Source organism: Ursus arctos, unplaced genomic scaffold (genome assembly GCF_023065955.2).
Source record: "Ursus arctos isolate Adak ecotype North America unplaced genomic scaffold, UrsArc2.0 scaffold_30, whole genome shotgun sequence".
NCBI lineage: Eukaryota > Metazoa > Chordata > Mammalia > Carnivora > Ursidae > Ursus > Ursus arctos.
Window position 1 is genome coordinate 12,968,844 of NW_026622986.1, and position 20,924 is coordinate 12,989,767.

Consider the following 20,924-nt stretch of genomic DNA (forward strand, 5'->3'; position numbering starts at 1 on the left):
TTAACAAGGAAACTTGGTATCTTACAGTGATGACATATTAGGAAAGAATACATTATTCAAATGGAGCAACTAGTTTCCATATAGAAAGAAACACTAAAAATGGATCCCTACTTCACACTATAGGGAAAAAATCAAGTCCAGATCCATTAAATGTAAATGCAAATAAGTAGCATATTTATATTTGAAATATTATGCATTAACATGAATGAATAACTATGAATGAACTATACATGAAGTACAGATAAATCTCAGAAACATAATGCTTAACTTAAAAAAAGCAAGCAATGCTAGACTGCATACAGCATGTACCTATTTTTACTAAACCCAAATATTAACAAAATTAAACAATTGTTTAGGAATACATATTTATGTGATACACTTTTTTGAAGGGCAAGGACACTGGGAGTATGGATTGAAACACACAGGCAGAAGAAACAGAACTGATCATTTTCTAGTTAACTTTGGTGGTGGAGTCACAGATGTTTGTTTTATTATTACAAATGTAACATGCACTACATCTATTCCCCTGAATGTATTAAATATAATTTTTCAAAAGTCCTTAATCACACACAAAGTCCTAAATAGAGCACAGAGAAAAAAAAATGATTAAAATTCTTCAAGCAGTATCAAGGAACTCCATAAAAGAAACCTCATTTTAGCCAGCCATATTTGGCAGACCAAAAAGTAGAAAGGAGGATGGAAGGCAGAGGAAAATCCAAGTGGGGGGAACAGCATAAGCAAAGGCAAAGAGACACGAAAATACAATACCTGCTTAGACATATGAGAAAATTTTTAACAGCATAAATAAAAATAAGTTAAACTCTGCTCTGATTAAAAGTTATTAAAGGAATACTAAAGAAATTAGAAAATGAAATTTGGTAATTTCTTTTTAAAGGGTCAAACAGGCCCTTTAAAATACAATCAGATCAGGAATTGAACAGGTAAAATAAACTTTGTGGAAAGCAAAGGTTCTAATTAAAATATTCCAAAAGTGATTCCATTTAAAAGGGAAAATATTATTTTTTTAAAACAAATGTTGAAATAAGACAAATTTTGTAAGTACACAAGATTTTTAAATTATATTTTAAGATATGATTATTTTAAACTATTATATCGAAATAAGTTGTTTTAATTATGTTCTCTTTCCTTTCCCTTACCAAGTTGAGGGGGAGGAGAGAAGGGGCAATAAAACATGCTCTTTTATAGATCCTCCAAAAAAAAAAATCCTAGTTATCAAAAGACAGAAAGCTAGAGCAGAAAAGCAAAACTACTCAACATTTCACATATTTTCTACAATATCATGTTGGAAGCCCTACTATCCTCACAACTGCCACTGCCAATACAGGGAGGGCATTATAGGTTTCAAGCAAAGAAACTTATATTTAAGTAAAAGCACAATAAATGTTTGCTGAAAGAATAACTATAGAATGAAAACTGAAACACTTCTGCCCTGAATAGAAAAGGGAGAGGAGTATAAAAGGGATAGAAAAAGTGTAAAAGAGTCCTGAGACAAGCCACACAGAGAAAGCCTTCAGCCAAGAAAGAGACAATCTTTGTTTGTTACTGCTTATTTGGACCAGACTCTGGAAATGGCCCTATGCCCAAAATCCTGTGTTACGGAGCTTTGTTCAATAAGCTTGAAACAAGGTCCCAATAAACTGCAAAGTTAACTTGATTCAGAATGACCTATATATACACACTATAAAATAGACCTATTTAGAAAAGATGAGCTGCAAAATAAGACTCTGGTGGAAAAACCATAATCTAAAACACTTGGATCAGAATTATTCTGAAATATTTTATCCTGGGAAAAACTGGATTTGTCACTAACACTTTGGCCCATATCCAATTTTTTAGTACCACCCAAATGACATTTTTCTGTCTCCTCTTCTGCTTAAGAATATAAGACACAATGTAGAATACTACACACGGTAATTATACATCTACCTCAAAAAAAGAATTTTTTGTGCTTAATTCAGGGATGACCGTTTTTTATCCAAATTAGGATTTAAAGCAAATATGAACTTTTAAGAGAACATCAGATCACAGTTTATCTTCCAAATACCAGGTCATGAATTTGTATTTATTCCTCAACTTAGTACTCCTTACTAAGAACTTTTTTTTTTTTTTTTACTATTTCGTGAGTGCCCCTCCCTTAAAAAGATAATATATGTATTTCACATTCTGTAGAAATGTCACACATTATAGTCTAATGATTAAGAGCACAAGCTCAAGAACCCGACTGTGTCAATTTAAGAGTAGACTCTACATTTACTAGCTGTGTGACCTAGGGCAAGTGACTTAACCTCTCCATGCCCTCAGTTTCTTACTGTACAAATGAGATACAAAAAACAAATTTACCAATCTCACACCATTATTGTGAAGATTAAATGAGTTATTATATATAAAGGCTTTTCAGCAGTGTCTGGCATGCAGAAAGAACTAAATAAATGTTAGCTTTTATTGTTATTATTCTGTTCCCCAATCCATATCCAAGCATTTAACTGAGTTTACTAAATGTTAAACCAGTTAAAGCTTAAAGCCAATAACAAATAACAACTCTTGGGGCACCTGGGTGGCTCAGTTGATTAAGCGTCTGCCTTCGGTTCATTTCATGATCCCAGGGTCCTGGGATCAAGCCCTGCACTGGGCTTCCTGCTCAGCGGGCAGCCTGTTTCTCTCTCTCCCCCTGCCACTCCCCCAGCCCGCTTGCGCTCTCTCACTCTCTGTCAAATAAATAAACTCTTTAAAAAAAAAAAATACAACTCTTATAATCAATCTTAGAAATTAAAAATTGTTACTTAGCTCATTTAAGATGCCCAGCCACATTAAACATATAAGGAGTGCAAATCAGTATTATCAGAAAAAAAGAATCAAATCCAACACTTTGAAAAGATTTGAATTATACTCAATAGTAGCCCTTTCTGAGCCTACTCACTTCTTTCATATTCATCATAAAAGTTGATTTGTGGTACTATAATTCTTCTTACAAGTAACAACCACATTTGGGGATATTTACAGAGAAAAGATATTTAAAGGTACAAACCGCTAATTCAGATCAAATTTAGAGAACTGATTATACCTTAATAGCTCTCCCTTCTGATACTGCCACCAAAATGAATACCAAAAAATTAATTTATATATAATAATTAATGCATAAATATTCTGCATAAGTAATATAGAATATATATATTAAAATATACTTTTCCTCCCTATAAGGACAAGGGGAAATAAAAGGAGAAAAATCAATGGACAAGAACTGCCAATAAATCTTTGGGTATCAGAAAGCAAATGGAGTCAAGATAACTGATCAGGACAGAAGAAGGGGCACCAGGGCAGCTCGGTCGGCTGGGCATCCAATTCTGGATTTTGGCTCAGGTCATGACCTCAGGGTCATGGAATCAAGCCCTGAGTCCAGCTCTGTGCTGGATGTGGAGGCTGCTTAATATTCCCTCTGCCCCTCCCTGCTCACATGCGCAAGCTCTCTCTCTCTCTCTCTCAAAAAAAAAAGAAGAAGAAGCTAGAACCCAAAATGCCTGTAGACAGCAAGACAATTTATCCTAAAAGAAAAAAATAATAACCTTTGAGAGGCTCAGAATTTGGAAGGTTCTACAGACTACAAAAGTGAGGAACAGAATCAAAACGACAATGAGATACCACTTGACATTCACTAGGATGGCTGTAATAAAAAATATATATATAAAGATAAAACAGGGTTTGTGAGGATGTTGAGAAATTGACACTCTACACACTGCTGGTGAAAATGTAACATGCTTCAACCACTTTGGAAAACAATGGCAGTTCCTTGAACCTTATGATGCCGCAATTCCACTCCTTGGGTATATAACCAATATATGTGAAAACCTATGTCCACACAACACTTGTAAAAAAATGTTCCGGTTTCAGCATTAATCATAATACCCACACAGTGGAAACAATCCAAATGTCCATTAGTTGATAAATGGATAAATAAAATGTGATATATCCACAGAACAGACTATTATTTAGCAATAACATGGAATAAGTACTAACAAATGCTATAAGACTGAACCTTGAAAATATGCTAAGTCAAAGAGGCCATCACAAAGAACCACATGACTCCATTTATAAGAAATATCCAGAATTAGCAAATCTACAGAGATAAAAAGTAGATTACTAGTTGCTTAGGGCTGGGTAGAGAGAGGATACAGGGACTGGGAAGCGGCAGCTAAGGAGTACCGAGGGTTTCTTTTTGGAGTAATTGAGAGCGTTCCAAAATAGTTTGTGCTGATAGATGCATACCACTATGAATGTATCAAAAGCCATTCAACTGTACATTTTAAGGGGGTGAATTACACACTAAGTGAATTATATCTCAACAGAACTGTTTTTAAAAGTGAGGAATAGGGAGTCTGGGTGGCTCAGTCGGTTAAGTATCTGACTTCAGCTCAGGTCATGATCTCCTTGTCCACCTCTCTCTGCCCCTTCCCACACTGGTGTGCGCTCTCTCTTTCTAATAGATAAATAAAATTTAAAATACATGAATAAAGAAAAGAGAGGAACAAAGCTGAAAGCTGAATAACTGAGTGTCTATATACCAAATAGTGGACTTCCCTCCCTTCCACTCACCATGTTCTCAGAATGCCAGCATTCCCTCATGAATGGAACTCTCATGAAAAAAATTAGAAAATTCTCCAAAACAGAAATATAATGGCACAAGAATAGACTTCTATATATTGAAAATCTGGTGTGCCCCTGCTTAAAGCCCAATCACCCATTAAGTGACAATCTATCACATATCAAGTTTCTACTTAAGCATTTGAGTTCCTCATTCTTAAACAGAAACAGCCAAGGATCACTAGATTATTTGAGGCAATATTTCATGAAGGGGAGGCAAAAGCTAAAAAAAGAAAAAAAGAAAGATTGATTTTTCAGAGATCAGAGGAATACTTAAAAACAAGGCTTTATATTATATACAGAAGAATTAAACATCATCCATTAATAAGAAAGAACTTATGAAAAAGAACATGAAAACTCTTAAAAATTAAAAAGAACAGTAAAAACTAAAATAAATAATAGATAGTGGAATTTATAGTTGAGTAAGTCTCCCAAAGAGATTTCCATCTAAATTTTCCACTAAGAAGGAAAATAGCACTAAAATATTAACACAAAATGTCTAATATCTGAATAGAATATCTAGAAAAAAAGAATACAGAGAATATAATAGAAAAGAAATTATTAAATAACAGTGTCTCCCAAAAATATAGTAGCATCTCTCCAAGTGCCAAAAGAATGTACAGATCTTCCTCAACTGACAGTGGAGTTATATCCTATTAAACCTGTAAGTTGAAAATACTGTTAAGTCAAAAGTGCATTTTTTTCAAATAGAAGATCTCATGTATTACTGAACCAAACTACTAGTGCAGAAGCCTATAAACAGGAAAAAAAAATTTTCCCCAATAAAACAGGTCTATTGCTTAGGTAGTAGTGATATATACAGTGATATAATATGAGCAAGTAACATCAAAACAGCATAAATGTGGGGTGCCTGGGTGGCGCAGTCGTTAAGCATCTGCCTTTGGCTCAGGGCGTGATCCCAGAGTTCTGGGATCAAGCCCCACATCAGTCTCCTCCACTAGGAGCCTGCTTCTTCCTCTCCCACTCCCCCTGCTTGTGTTCCCTCTCTCGCTGGCTGGCTATGTCAAATTAATAAATAAAATCTTAAAAAAAAAAAAAAAACCAGCATAAATGTGTGCCAACTCATGTGCAATTCCTTATAGACCCAGCTTGGTTCTTTTCCAATGTCTCCTCTTAAAGCTGTACCTGATTTTATTACCAGTTTTCATCCAAATCCACTGGGGAATGGGACAATTCTGCTTTTGTTTCCTGGACAGGAATGACTGGATCCTCAAAGTTTTGTGAGGAGACATGGTGAGGACAGTGAATCGTACATACCACAATGGCGGAGCAAAGCCAGAACTTTATTTAATACACCTAACCTAATGAATATCATAGCTTCACCTAGCCAACTTAAACCTGCTCAGAACACTTAACACTAGCTTACATTTGACACAAAGCCATTTTATAACAAAGTGTTAAATATTTCATGCAGTTTATTGAATACTGTACTGAAAGTAAAAAACAGAATTGCTGCATGGGGGGCACATGGGTGGCGCAGTCGTTAAGCGTCTGCCTTCGGCTCAGGGCGTGATTCTGGCATTCTGGGATCGAGTCCCACATCAGGCTCCTCCGCTAGGAGCCTGCTTCTTCCTCTCCCACTCCCCTGCTTGTGTTCCCGCTCTCGCTAGCCATCTCTCTCTGTCAAATAAATAAATAAAATCTTTAAAAAAAAAAAAACACACAGAATTGCTGCATGGATGCATAATGGTGTTAAGTGTATCCGCTGTTCACCCTCCTGATCACGTGGCTGACAGAGCTGAGATGCTGCTGCTCAGCATCACAAAAGAATATTGTACAGCACATTACTAGCCCAGGAAATGATCAAAATTCAAAGTACGGTTTCTACTGAATGGGTATCATTCTTACGCTGTCATAAAGTTAAAAAATCTTAAGTCAACCGTCATAAATAGGGGACCATATGTACTTTTAGAAGACCAGTATTGAGTTATATCCCTATGAAATTTCAAAATACCACAGCTAAAGACAAATATTCCAAAGTTTCCAGAGAGAAAAAGACAAGTTACATACAAAAGATCTAAAATCAGGGGCTCCTGGGTGGCTCAGTTGTTAAGCATCTGCTTCCAGCTCAGGGCGTGATCCCAGTGTCCTGGGATCAAGCCCCGCATCAGGCTCCCTGCTCTGCTGGGAGCCTGCTTCTTCCTCTCCCACTCCCCCTGCTTGTGTTCCCTCTCTTGCTGGCTGTCTCTCTGTCAAATAAATAAATAAAATCTTAAAAAAAAAAAAAAAAAGATCTAAAATCAAAGACACGGGGCACCTGGGTGGCTCGGTTGGTTGAGTGTCCAACTCTTGGTTTCGACTCAGGTCATGATCTTATGGATCGTGGGATAGAGCCCTGCATCGGGCTCCACACTCAGCCAAGGAGTCTGCTTGAAGATTCTCTCCCTCTGCCCCTCCCCCTGCTCTCTCTTTCTCTCTCAAATAAATAAATATTTAAAAATAAATAAATAAAATAAAATCAGAGACACATCATAAAGTTCAATGACAATACTTGAAGTTAGAAGAAATGGTATATTGCCTTTAAAAGTCTGAGGGAAAAAAATTTTCAGTCTAAAAGTAATAGCAGCACAGCATAGTGATAAAGCAGATTGTTGGGGATTTTTTTAAGATTTTATTATTTTAAGTAATCTCTACACGCAACGTGGGGCCAAACCCAATCCCAAGATTAAGAGTCACACACTCCACCAACTGAGCCAGCAGGCAGTGATAAGCAGATTCTAAAACCAGACTGCATGGTTCAAATGCCATTTAACAGCTATCTGATCCTAAATAAGTCACATAACTACTTGTGTATCAGTTTCTTTATCTGTAAGATGGGATTGTTGTGAGGATGAATTAATTGGTAGGTGTTCACATGCATAAAAAGCCAGATACACAGTACTCACTATGTGAGTGCTCCAGAGAGCAAGACTGGGTATGGAAAGGGGTTTAGAACCTGACTTACCATTATAATCCTTTAGGTAATATCTGAATGGCTTTTAACCACATTTCCGTATCACTGAAAAGAAGTAGGAAACTGTGAAATGAAGCTCAATGGTAACAGCTGGGTACAAAATAATATCTATATACTTTAGCTCAGATGAGACAGAAAATAACATTTTTTATTGAAAGAGAACCACCTGACCAGACAGTCAAGAAAGAAGGCAGGATGTGGTGAGACAGATTCTTAGTCTGGATTAAGTAGCAGACTAACCAGGACAGAGTGGGGTCAGATTACAATTTAAAAAGATAGTGTGTTGATAAGAGTAAAACACATGTTCAAACAGATAAAGTGGTTTTAATCAGACTTAATGGATCAGCTTCTTCAATGATGAGACTCATTGAGATTTTTTTTTAGTGAAGCTAAATTAAAAGCATTTTAAATTCGAAAATAAAAGTGACAGACTTTACATCTTATTAAAACTCTTTAATACCTTGCTAATATAAAGAATGGCAACTGGGGCAATATGGCAGATTAGATAACCTGAAAACTCTCTACTACTACAAACTACCTAAACATCCTTGACAGACTGTGACAGCGTCTTTTAAAAATTCATAGCCCAATGCTAAGGAGAGTAAAGAAAATCCTGGAAGAGGAAGAAGGAAGGACTAAAACCCAGAGCAGAAACATGAAAGAAGCTACTCTACAGAGACTTGCTAGCTACTAAGAAAGGGGGTAGGACTTTTATGCCAAATGGGAACAAAACATAAGGCCTCAGTTTGCTGAAGGTGGGAAGGCAGAACTCACATGGCAAAGGGGACTCTGCAGATGTGATTAAGTTAAGGATCTTGAGACACAAAGATTATTCAGATTTCTGAGGTGGGCTCCTGTAATCAGAAGGGTCTTTATAAGGGAAAGAAGGAGGCAGGAGAGTTAATGCTTATCAGGGTGACTGTCATGTGAAATGATTCAAATGGCCATTTCTGGCTTGAAGATGGAGGAAGAGGCCACCAGCCAAGAAATGCAAGAGGTCTCTAAAAGCTGAAAAAAGGCAAGAGAACAGATTCTGCCACAGAATGTCCAGAAAGAACACAGTCCAGCCCACATGTCAATTTCGGCCAAGTGAAACACATTTCCGACTTCCGACCTTTGTAACTGTAAGATAGTAAAGTTGTGTGGTTTTAAGCCACTAAGTTTGTGGTAATTTGTCACAGCAGCTAAAGAAAACACACAAAGACAGACAGACAGACACACACACACACACACATACCACACACACACGCACACACACACGCACACACACACACGGTGGGGTGGGGGTGGGGGGCAGCAGTTGTCCTAGAAAGTCTAACATGTTCCTATGAAGTCTTTAGGTTCAAAACTTTAAACAGTCTGGTACTGATGGTACCCCTAACTAAACTAGGAATATATCTTCAATTTATCTTATCAGTGTATTCCTCTTATACTAGACAGATCTCAAAGATGAGATTTTAAGATGGGCTCACAATCAAAATTTATAAAACACATAAGGAAATAATTCACCATAACCAAGGAACAAAATACACATGCACGCACGCACACAAAAAAGCCTCTGAAAAATGTTAATCCAAAGAAAATGTTAATCCAGAAAAAGAGGAAAACACCCAGAACAGATAACATGAATAAAATGACAAAATAAGGATTCATTTGAATCCAAATATATCACCAACTACATTATGTGTAAATGCAACGAATGCCCCAGTTAAGAGATTTTTTAAAATCCAGTTATGCTTAGATGAGACAAAGCTTAAAAAAAAAAACAAAAAAACAAAAAAACAGAAAAAAGCTGAAAGTAAACAAATAGAAAAGATAATTCTATATACAAACTGAGGATTTCAGAGGGGAGGGGGTGGGGGAATATGTTAGCCCAGTGATGGGTATTAAGGAGGGCACGTACTGCATGGAGCACTGGGTGTTGTACACAAACAACGAATCATGGAACTCCACATAAAAACTAATGATGTACTGTATGGTGACTAATACAATAAAAAAAAGAAAAGAAATTTTTAAAAAAAGATATATTCTATATAATACGTACTATATTAAGACAAAGTAAACTATAATCAAAAAGGATTCCTAGAGACAGTCTTTTCTTCTGTAATAATATATTTTATCAAATATATTTTTAATGAATTGAAATACTCAATGAAGGTTTTATAATTTACACTTTCCTCATCAAAAAGAACAAACCAAAAGCATTACAGAGGTTGCTTACAGGCCAAGCTTTATAAGGGGACAGTGTTAGAAAAAATGAACACGTGCAACTGCACATAAAACTGCAGGTGGCTAGAAAGGAAACCAGCTATAAAGAAAAAAAATCTAAAAATAGGCTTAGAACAGTGATTCTGACTGCCTTTCATTGGATTTTCAAATTATTTCAGAGCTAAAACTGAGAACTAGAATGTGTACAATTTGTTTTTAACCAAGAGGGTTATTTTAGAAATAAGTTCTGCCATAATTAAATACACTTATTTATGTCTTAGAAGTACCACTAGCAATTCAGAAGCCACAATGTGATCTTAATGACAAAATATAGCAAAATAAATTATTCCTGATTAGTTGAAATACAAATTCCTATGACAGTAAGTTTTGTTGGTCTCTTACAAAATATTTTTAGGGATGTTATGTTTGATGTACATGCCAGGTTCTTTATAGGTTTCCTCTGTCTTTGAAGATTACTATGGATTTATAAGCCCCCAAAACTTAAAAAATTTAGAATAACACTTAATATGTAAACAAAAAAGCTTCTTGAAAAAAATTAAGACATGGGGCGCCTGGGTGGCTCAGTTAGTTAAGTGCCTGCCTTCAGCTCAGGTCATGATCTCAGGGTTCTAGGATCAAACATCCCTATGTCAGGCTGCCTGCTAAGCAGGGAGTCTGCTTCTCCCTCTCCCCGCTGCTCGTGCTCTCTCTCTCTCTCAAATAAATAAATAAAATCTTCAAAAAAAATTAAGACAATAGGAGTGGTTTTTAAATAGGAAGCTACTGCATCCAAAAAGTATCTCTATTTTATCACCTGAATCCAATCATGAGGAAATATTACACATGCCCATAATTGACACATTTTACAAATGAGCTGGCCTATAATTTTCAAAAGTATCAAGGCCAGGGAAAGCAAAGGAGGATTGGCGAACTATTCCAGATTGAAGAAGACTAAGGAGACATGATAACATAAAAGCTTCTGAACTGGATCCTTTTCCTACAAAGCTATTGGATCAACTGGAAAATTTAAATGTAATTTGAGGATTAGATAGTAGCATGTATCAATGTTAATCACATAATTTTGATGACTGCATTGTGGTTATGCTGTAGAATATGGTTGTGTCTAGAAAATACACACCAAAGTATTCAGGGGTGACAGGCCAGCATACCAGCAAGTTATTCTCAAACTGTTCAAAACAAAAAGTTCTTTCTCCTGTACCTGCAACTTTTCTGTAAATTGAAAATTCTTCCCCTCAAAATGTTTGTTTTTTTATTTTTTTAAGTAAACTCTACCTCCCAACGTGGGACTCAAACTCACGATCCCGAGATCAAGAGTTGCACACTCTACCAACTGAGCCAGGCAGGTGCCACCCAGCCCCCACAAATGTTTTAAGTAATCTTTATTGTTCAGTCATAAAAATGAGAATAGGATTTTTTTTAGTTCACTGATTCCAAGGTATTTAGTGATCCATGCTCCATCAATCTATGAAGGAACAGAACCAAGTAAGATTTATCTATAAAGAGGATATACTGATTTTTTTCATCAATGAAACTTAAAAAGGGGATGACCCCATTCCAAACTGACAAATTCCAATGGCCCTAAATTCTCTTCATCACACCCCTCTAAAGAAATTCTATGACCTTCCATTCTAATTTCCTTCCATTTGTTGAATAAATGGATACATACATGCTAGGCACTGAGAATATAGTAATGATGATAACAGAACCCTATGGAAGGCAGATACTGAACAACAGGACAAATAACTATATAATTCTAATGATAAATGCTATGAAGGGAGGTATCGGATGCTATACAAATAGTTAACAGAGAACTCTAATAATATATGTGCAGGTGGAAACAGGACAGAAAGGGGCAACAGAGAAAAACCACCCTTTAAGAATATCTAGAGTAAGACCTCAAGGATGAGTGGGAGTTAGCTAGGTGAAACATGTCCGTAACAATGCATGCCAGGACACTGACATGGCAGACAGCATTTAGTATCCCTGGAGCTTGAAAGTTCATGAAGGGTTAGTAGTAGGGGATGAGGCGGGGGGGCGGGGGGGGGGATGCAGGTGCCAAGCCTTTAAAGATCCTCAAATGCCACTACAAAGATATTAAGAATCTTGTCCCCACAGTCAGACTTTTCAAACCTTTTTTACTGTTCAATCCTACTTCAAGTCACCTTATACATAGAAGCTCAATATGTAATATATACAAAAGTAGCAATGTCTTGTCTAAAGAGGAAATAAGGTACTTTAGAACTACATGAGCTGAGCCTATTTACCTAAGTAAAGTCAAAGGCAGAAAGAGGCAACTATTGAAAAGAAAACATTATCAAAATAATATATGCCAGGTTATATTAGACTTCCAATCAGAATCTGATTAAATAATCCAATTAGAATAATTCAAAAAGCATTTACATATAAAGGAACTAAACACAAGGAATCATGAGGGATAGGGGAACGCAACAGAAGGTATAGGAACTAGTAGCAGCAGGAGCTGTACCCCTATATACAAAAGGATAAGGGGCAGGAGAGATAACCAGAATTTGGAAGAGAAAGTCACATAGAGAAGGCCATCTTGAAGGGAGTAATGATTTGTCCTGGGACACAGCCAACCCACAGGGAACAAACCAGGGAAGTAAATATTCTGAGCTTACCTTCCTTACTGCTTCCTATCTTCCTGTGTTCCACACTGGCTGCACCCACTCTGAAGCCCGAAGTCACAGATGCCCATTGACATAATCCATACAGGTAAGCCTCCCAGAGCAAAGACCAGGATAGGAAGAGTAGATTAGGAAGATCAAACAGAAGTTATCTGTCATGTAGAACCATGCACAGAGGTATTAGGAAAGAAACTAGCCTTCTGGAACCCCCCATCCCAAAAAAAAAAGGCTTCTCTGGGCAGGAACAATTAACCTGAAGCTTAATGAATGAATGAGCAGGAGTTAGCAGACAGAAGTAGGGGAGACAGACATTCCAAGCAAAGGGACTAGCCACTATAAAAGTGTACCGCTACAAGAGTAAATCAATTAGGATGTCTGAAGCACAAAGTAAGAGGCAAGAAGGGGAAAGGAATGAAGCTAGAGAGGCAAGGAGAGACAAGATCAAGCTTGTATCAACACCATGCTAACAAACTAGCCTTTATCCTGAAGGCAGAGTTTAAGGGCTGACATAGTATCATCTGACCGGGTTTTAAAAAAAGTAACAGACACAGACTTTTTTTTTTGTTTTAATGGTAGAAATAAATTCTCTCTTATTTCTTGGTTGAATAGCTCTTGCCTGGTCACTTCACAAGAACTGCAAGGCAGAGGAGGAGTGTAGAGAAGAATGCAAAAACACTACTAATACCTAATTACATGTTCTAAGTCACTTCAGTCTTTTTTTTTTTTTTTTTTTTTGTAATTCTCCGCACTGACTTTTTCAGGGAAGAGGAAGACAAAAACATTGTTAGTGACCACATTAAATAATTTATTTAAGGGGCACCTGGGTAGCTTCAGTCAGTTAATTGTCTGATTCTTGATTTTGGCTCAAGTCATGATCTCAGAGTCATGAGATCAAGCCCACGTTGGGCTCTGCACTAAAACACAGAGTCTGCTTGAGATGCTCTCTCTCCCTCAGCCCCTCGCCCTGCTCGTGCTCGCAATAAATAAATAAGTAAGTAAATAAATAAATAAATAAATAAATTTTTTTTGGAAATAATAACAATAATAATAGTAATTTATTTAAGATTCTGAACCAAAGCACTGATAACTCAAAATTTACACTAGGGTATATTCATGCTGCTATGAAATGGAAAGCTATTTTTTTTTAAGATTTTATTTTTTAAGTAATCTCTACATCTAACATGGGGCTCAACCTTACAACCCCAAGATCAAGAGTCACATGTTCTACCAAATGAGCCAGTCAGGCACCCCGAAATGGAGAACTTTCTAAAAACAACACTGAAACCTCCACCCTATTTCCAAAGGACTATACATTTTCAGAAGTGCCACAGTGATATTCAAAGATTTGAGGATCTACTCCTTGCCAGCCCTATGGGAGACACTAGGGATACAGTGATGCACAAAACAGATAAGGTTCCTGTCATCATTACACTTACCTGTAATAGAAGAAGCATTTATAAGTAAACATACAAAGAAACATAATTATAAATTTGTTATGTACTACAAATAAAAACAATAAGGATGAGGTTTAAATGAAATATGCTATTAGATTTAGAACAAAGATACTGTTCCTGATCATTGCGAAAGTAACATCCACAGGGTGATAGAGACAAAAAATCAAATCACAGTGGACTGAGACACATACATGTTTGGAGGAAAAAGATGCCACGAGATGACAGATTCAAGATCTTGGGCTGGGAACTGTCAAAAGAAAAGATAACATCTTGAGGGTATGGTAAGGAAAGCTTTTTTACAATGGGAAAAAACAAACATGCTCGCATGTTGATTAGAAGGGGGAGTACGAGAGTAGTTGCACGTAAGAGAAAGAACAGATGATAGATATGATAATAATACCAACATTTTATGTACAAGTGTTAGGCTAAATGCTTTATGTACAATTCTTTATTTAATCTCTAAGGTCAGCACAACTGTCCCAATATGAAGAATAAGAAACCTAAACTCAAAGAAGTTAGGTAATCTGAACACATTATACAATGGCAGAATTAAGATTCAAACCCAGGTCTTTATGACTCCAAAGCACACCATACCACATGGCTTTATCCATTCAGTAAATACTTTTCAAAACACATCTTTTTTTTTTTTTCTCAAATCATTTCATTTTTAAATTTTTTTTTATTTTCTTAAGTAATCTCTACGCCCAATGTGGGGCTCAAACTCACAACCCCGAGATCAAAAGTCACATGCTCTACTGACTGAGCCAACCAGACACCCCTCACACCACTTAAGTGCCAGTTACTATGCACTGAGGAGCAGAGATGAATTAAACATGCTCTTTCAAGAGTGACAAAAGGGAGACAGACATCTATACCTCAAGTCATTGACAAAAGCAGGAACAAGTTAGATGGCGTAGCACAAAGAGACAGTTAAGTCTACCCTGAACTAATCAGTGAAGACTTCAGATGGTGCCTGTCAAGCAGAAGAAACACAACAAAGTTAATTCCAAGTAAGACAAACAGATTATGGAAAAGCAAAGAGGCACAAATGTACATGCTGTGTTTGGAACATTTCAAGAAGTTGAGCATGGCAGGAATGCTTTGAGAGCTGGAAGAGACCAGATCGAAGAGTGTTTTATGCCATGCTGTGGAATCTAAAGTTGAAACTCTACAGGAAGTGAAAAACCATTTCCAGGCTTTGCAACAAGATTAGGCTACTGTGAAGACTCAGAAACCAATTAGCCTGGTGAAAGGATTACAGACAACCAAAAGAATGTAATATCTGGAAGGAGACTCCCAAACTAGTTATATAGAATCAAGCCAGAAGAAGGAGGGGTTCCAAAGTCTCTTTTTGAAAAAAAGGTAATCCTTTTTTACTTAAGTGAGATGAGAACAGTCCATTGTTAATTAGGACAGAATGAAAAAGATGCTGAGCCCAAATTCTGTGATCAATAGGGAGGAGACTGGAAGATTGCTTCCTCAACACCACAGACTACCTGAGGCAGAAGATGGGCTTGGACGATTCTTTTCTCCAAAAAGCATATTTAACAGAGGCAGGATAAACCTGCTGTTTAATGTGAAAGCAAAGAAGAGAGTCTCCAATTTCCAAAAAATGCGGTCTCCCTTTTGCTTCACAGGCTTCATCACATCAGTCAGCCATCTGACAATGGCTTAGGAAGACTGATGACTCTCTTTCTACTAAGCATGTTGCTCAATTCAGGAGCTGTACAGTTCCAGCACTACGCAGATACGAGAAGCAAAAAAGAAGCAATAGGATACTATCTACTCTCCTAACATAACAAAAGCCATTATTCAGCCTCATCAATGAAGCCAAACCAAAGGGAATGAAGTACAACTTAGAACTTCAGATTTACTTTTTCAAACTGACCTCCAGGTACATGCCGCATTCCAAACATTCCACCACACATCCTGGTCACCCTGAATAAACATCTGTGTCTGTGTCTGATGCCATTACCTCAGACTAGAATGTATCTGCACTCCACATCACTTGATAAGGGCACAGACCACCTTTAAAACCCAACTTAAATGTCACTCCCTCAATGCCACCCTAACTATATGCCCACGGGACTTTCTACTCTATTAAAATGTTTATTAAATATTTCCATGCATTGCATTTAATAGTATATATACCAACTCCTCCCAAGTGAAATTTTTTAACAAACATTCACTAAATGCTTAGTCAATGACAGGATTAGTGCTCGGTTCTAGAATTTTAAAAACTAAATAATACAATCCTATCTTTCAAAAGCTCCCCAACTACACAAAAACATAATGCCAAAAGTAAATGTAGCAACTGCTATGTGTTTAAAGTGCTAGGGGAGTGCAGATAACATCAAGGCCTGCTGTAAAACTAGCTCACTTAATCTTCATTCTACCCTCTCCACCCCACCCCACACCCCAAGAGTACCTTCTTGCTCTGCAGAAGCTAAAAAGCCAAAACCAACATTGTTCAATTGTTCTCACAACTGGGCTTCTGGATACAATTTCAGACCTGTCAATGATACACTTTTATGGGATATAGAAATTAAAAGCGAGGTGGAGATCTCTTACTACCTCTTTATATTACTCTCTATTGGTAAACAAGTTGAGATCTGAGATTTTTTTCAAAGTGGTGCTCCAGTATCCATTCTCTAAGTCCTTGGATATTGAGAAGCAACTGCAGTGGAAGCAAGACTGGACTCCAAATTCCAATACCCAGTCACCAGCTGCAAGTGTCAAGAGGTAGTTGAGGCAGCAACAAAGTGGCAAAAGCTTTCTAATTCTTTATTGGAATCCATTAATCAAATTCTTAAAGTCAGTAATTACAATGGCACCATCAGAGATTACAGCTTTCCTAGTAAGCCAGTTCTTAGAATTCTGGAAATTATTCATGGCGACCTAATCTTACAGGGCAAGAGACCACCAAACTGTAGGTCAGACCTTAGAACACATGAGAAAAAATACTGCAGAATAAAATTAGAATCAGTACCTTGAAATTCCCTTTAACTATAAAAAGTTTCAAGTCCCTGAATTCACAGTTGATCATATAATGAAACAGTTATTTGTCCAACACACGTAAGAGTTGATCTCTACCGACTGCCTTTTATCTTGAGTTCTGGTCATGTTTCCCATTTCTTCATAGGTCCAGTAATGACAGTAACAGATACCTTGCAGAAACTCAAAATCCTATTATAGTTCTCTGAAAAGTACTGCTAGTAAACTTTGCTGGACTTGAACTCCAAACGGTCTCCTCTAAGATGGAGAGCAGCTGAAACTTTCGTTTCAGTTCTTTTACCCCTGGCTAGGTTGCTCGCATTTCATTCCACACATGCATAGTTCAGGGTCAGCCTATGATACTGGCAAACTTTTACTACAAAATTGGGAGCTCTAGACTAGAAACTAAATACATAACTTTGCCTCTATTCTCCATAGCCTAAAAATATATTAATTTTTCCAGTCCTCTAAGGTTGATGGCACAAGTCTCTTTCAATCTTCATTCATTCAGAAGTGAATGGTGGGTTGGTGTGCATTCGTGTGTTAGAAGGTGACTAGAACATGGAAAGGTTTAGGTTAGTATAACTGTGAATTTCAGGATCAGTAAATTAAAAAGAAAGAGACAGAATGAAAGACCAAACAAAAAATCAGACAAAATGGAAGAAAAGGGGAAGGAGAAAAAGTACTGTTACCGATTTTATTGGCCAGTAACATTTTAAAAACAAAAACACTACAATCAACTGTCATTTTAAAAATTTTTAAAATCTTAGAGACCTTACTTGACATTCCGCCAACTTATAATATACATGAACACTAGATTTACCTTCCTTTTCTTTCTTCACAAACCAGAAACAATTGTGGGGGGGAAAAACAGTATTAGTCCTGGAACTACATCTAGGCACAAATAATCTATAAATAAGACCATTCTGGGGTTGTTGTAGTGCTAAATGTAGATGCAGAAAGGAAGGAAAGGGGAATACTGAAAATTCAAAGATTTGATACCCTTCTTTTCCAAATCAATCTTATTACTTCCAACCCCAATCAAATCTACCCTAAAAAGTGAAAGCCATGAGAAGAAAACATGTTTTGAGGTTATTCACCCAAGTCTACAGTTCTCAGAGATTCTTTTATGCATAGAAAACCTACAAATTCTGTCATGGGGGTTAGAGAGGAGTGGGATTACCTACAGTCTACCCATAAATATAGAAGAAGGTACTATATTAGAAAAATTTCTATTATATGATTAAAATAGGAAATTTCAGTTATCTAAAATGCTAAATATCCTTCTATAGAATTACCAATTTGAAAAATCTACTTCTGTAAATATACTACACTTCATTAGTATATGAAAAGTAGATGTAAGAAACATCCTATAGGGGCGTCTGGGTGGCTCAGTCGGTTGAGTGTCTGCCTTTATGTCAGGTCATGATCCCAGGGTCCTGGGATCGAGTCCCATGTCGGGCTCCCTGCTCAGGGGACAGCCTGCTTCTCCCTCTGCCCCTCCCCCACCGCTCATGCTCCAACTCTCTCGAGCGCACACAAAAATAAATAAAATCTTTAAAAAAAAAAAAAAAGGAAAGAAACATCCTATAACTTTCATATTTTGATCTAATGTTCTATGGCAGCAAAAACTGTTTATAAAACAAATTGACATAGCAATCCTCCAACATGGTTTTATATAAACTTCAATACGAACAAAACTAAATCGTAGATTCAACCATGGAACAAATACATTATTAACTCTTGGTTCTTACTAACTTATTTGGGGGCATAAACCCTCAAATTTGATAGCTATTGTATAACAAAGAATTTGACTGGCCTCTGTCACTGTTCCTGGGTGGGAGTTTATAACCCCTGGAATTTCCCCCATTGATAGGGGTATCTCTGTTTATGCTAACAAGATGGCTCAAGACGGGGGCTGGTCACCAGAGCGACCAACCATGTGACTAGTGTTGAGGCTTTGAGTCAGCCCAGCTTCTGAGTAGGGAAGGAGGGCTGCGCATGGAGTTCAGTCACATGGCCAATGACTCAATCAATCATGCCTACACGTGAAACAAACTCTGGACACCAAAGCTCAGTAGAGCTTCCTGGTTGATGAACAACACACTGATGTGCCCTGATTCCACAGGAAGAGGGTACAGAAGCTCTGTGTTCGGGAGCATCGCAGATTCTCACTTGGCTGGTCCCAATCTATTTGCTTAAAATAAAATTGTAACCATAAGAATAGTGTCTTCCTGAATTCTGAGTCATTCTAATAAATTATCACACCTCAGGGGGGTTGTAAGACACCCCCTACCACCCCCAGCCCACTCAAGATCTGTGACCAGTTGGTCAAAAGTGTGGGTAGAATGGGGATCCAACTTGCCACTGGCATCTGAAATGGGAGCAGTCATGACTCTGAGTGGTTAATGTCAGAATAGCACTGCAGTATACCAAGTGATGCCAGAATATCAAACCCCTAATGGAGCTTCCTCCATCATTTCTTATACAAGCTAACTTCTCTATGCTGAGATATAGAAGGAATGAAGCCATAAAACTTGTAGGATGTGTATCGTGCCATCTACAACTTGCAAGCCCCATTCCTTACAATTTCCGGCTCAGCAAATCAACCTCCAGAAAAATTATCTCAAAAAAAAAAACAAAAAAAACAAAGTTATTATAAGTAGTTGGAGAAAGTGGTATCAAATCCCACAAAACTTCTTAAAATTTTTGAAACAGAAGTTTGTATAACACTACATGAAGGGTCAGCAAACTTTTCTTGAACAGAGCAATAGTGTAAATATTTTAGGCTTTACAGGCCACATGGTGTCTGTCGTAACTACTCAACCATGTTATTGCAGAAGCGAAAACAGCCATAGCAACATGTAAACAAAAAAAAATGCTTTGTTCCAATGAAACTTTATTTTTCAAAAACGAGAGGACTGAATTTAGTCCACGTGGATCATCATTTACTGATCCCTGCACTAAATTATTTATTCAAATAAACATTCAAATTAATGAAAGTCATCTGATGGCATGAAGCTCTAGTGTCATACCAATGACTAACCGTCTGACAGACAAGGTTCAAACATTTTTTCAGGAAAAAAAAAAAAACCTGAATTTGGAGTAAAATACATACACACACATATTAATGATACAAATCATATCATACAAATCAAATATATATAGAAAGAATATAATGAGAAGTAGAGGACCAAAGGTATACCAGAAATCTTTGTTATACTTTAGAGTATTTTTATTTAATTTCAAATTTTTCAGATAATGTCTAAAACCAAAATTCAAAAATTCCTTCAACTCACATGGAAGCACACATTAAGTATCAGTCACTGTGCTATGTGCTATAAGAGTCCCTGGCAGAATAACTAATTTTGAAACAAATGTTTATCCATACAGTAATTAAAAGAATTTTATTTTAGGTAACAATAAGACAAAGTCTAGCGCCAAGACAAAGTTTAGTCCCTCAACTCTTACAGATAAACATTTATATGTTCTGCGCCATGTACTTACAGAGTAGAACCTATATTCTTTATTAGTACATCTTTACTATAGCTGTTCCTCTATAAATCTATCTTGTTAATAACTGTTATTAAAGGAAGAATGCCTCATTAATCTCAATAAAAGGTGTCCCCCCTCCAAAAAGGAGGTGAAGAAATTTGCCCTAAAACATTTGATTGTTGAATCTTAATACGTATAAGAAAAATGGAGAAAAGTTAGCAACTGGTTAGATTGTATTATCAGTCTTAAAATAACAAAGGTGAAGATAAAAGATACTATTTCATAATAGAACTGTGGCATGAAGCTTGAGGAATTTCTCATGTTTTCCTTATGATTTTAAGATATTACACAATTTTATATAACCCTTTAAAAAATAAACTCTAATCCACATCATAAGGATGACAAGAACCAATCTCTACCAAAGATTTACACAAATATAAAGTCATACCACATTTAGAACCGATTTATTGTATCATG

The 20,924-nt window shown here is 36.8% G+C and overlaps 2 protein-coding genes across 11 annotated transcripts in view; both read right to left on the minus strand.

The window, feature by feature from the left end:
- The window catches only part of ABI1 (abl interactor 1), a 123,969-nt gene that overhangs the window by 39,778 nt on the left and 63,267 nt on the right, over positions 1-20,924 (minus strand). The gene's annotated exons all lie outside the window — the stretch shown is intronic.
- On the minus strand, positions 5,723-5,999 carry LOC113248693 (putative 60S ribosomal protein L39-like 5). The gene has a single exon (XM_026490291.4). It carries the CDS (start codon positions 5,907-5,909, stop codon positions 5,754-5,756), a length of 156 nt encoding a protein of 51 aa, XP_026346076.1. The 5' UTR covers positions 5,910-5,999; the 3' UTR covers positions 5,723-5,753.

Coding starts and splice junctions, on each gene's coding strand:
- LOC113248693 (XM_026490291.4), bottom strand. CDS start 5,909: ATGTCTCCTCACAAAACTTTGAGGATCCAGTCATTCCTGTCCAGGAAA.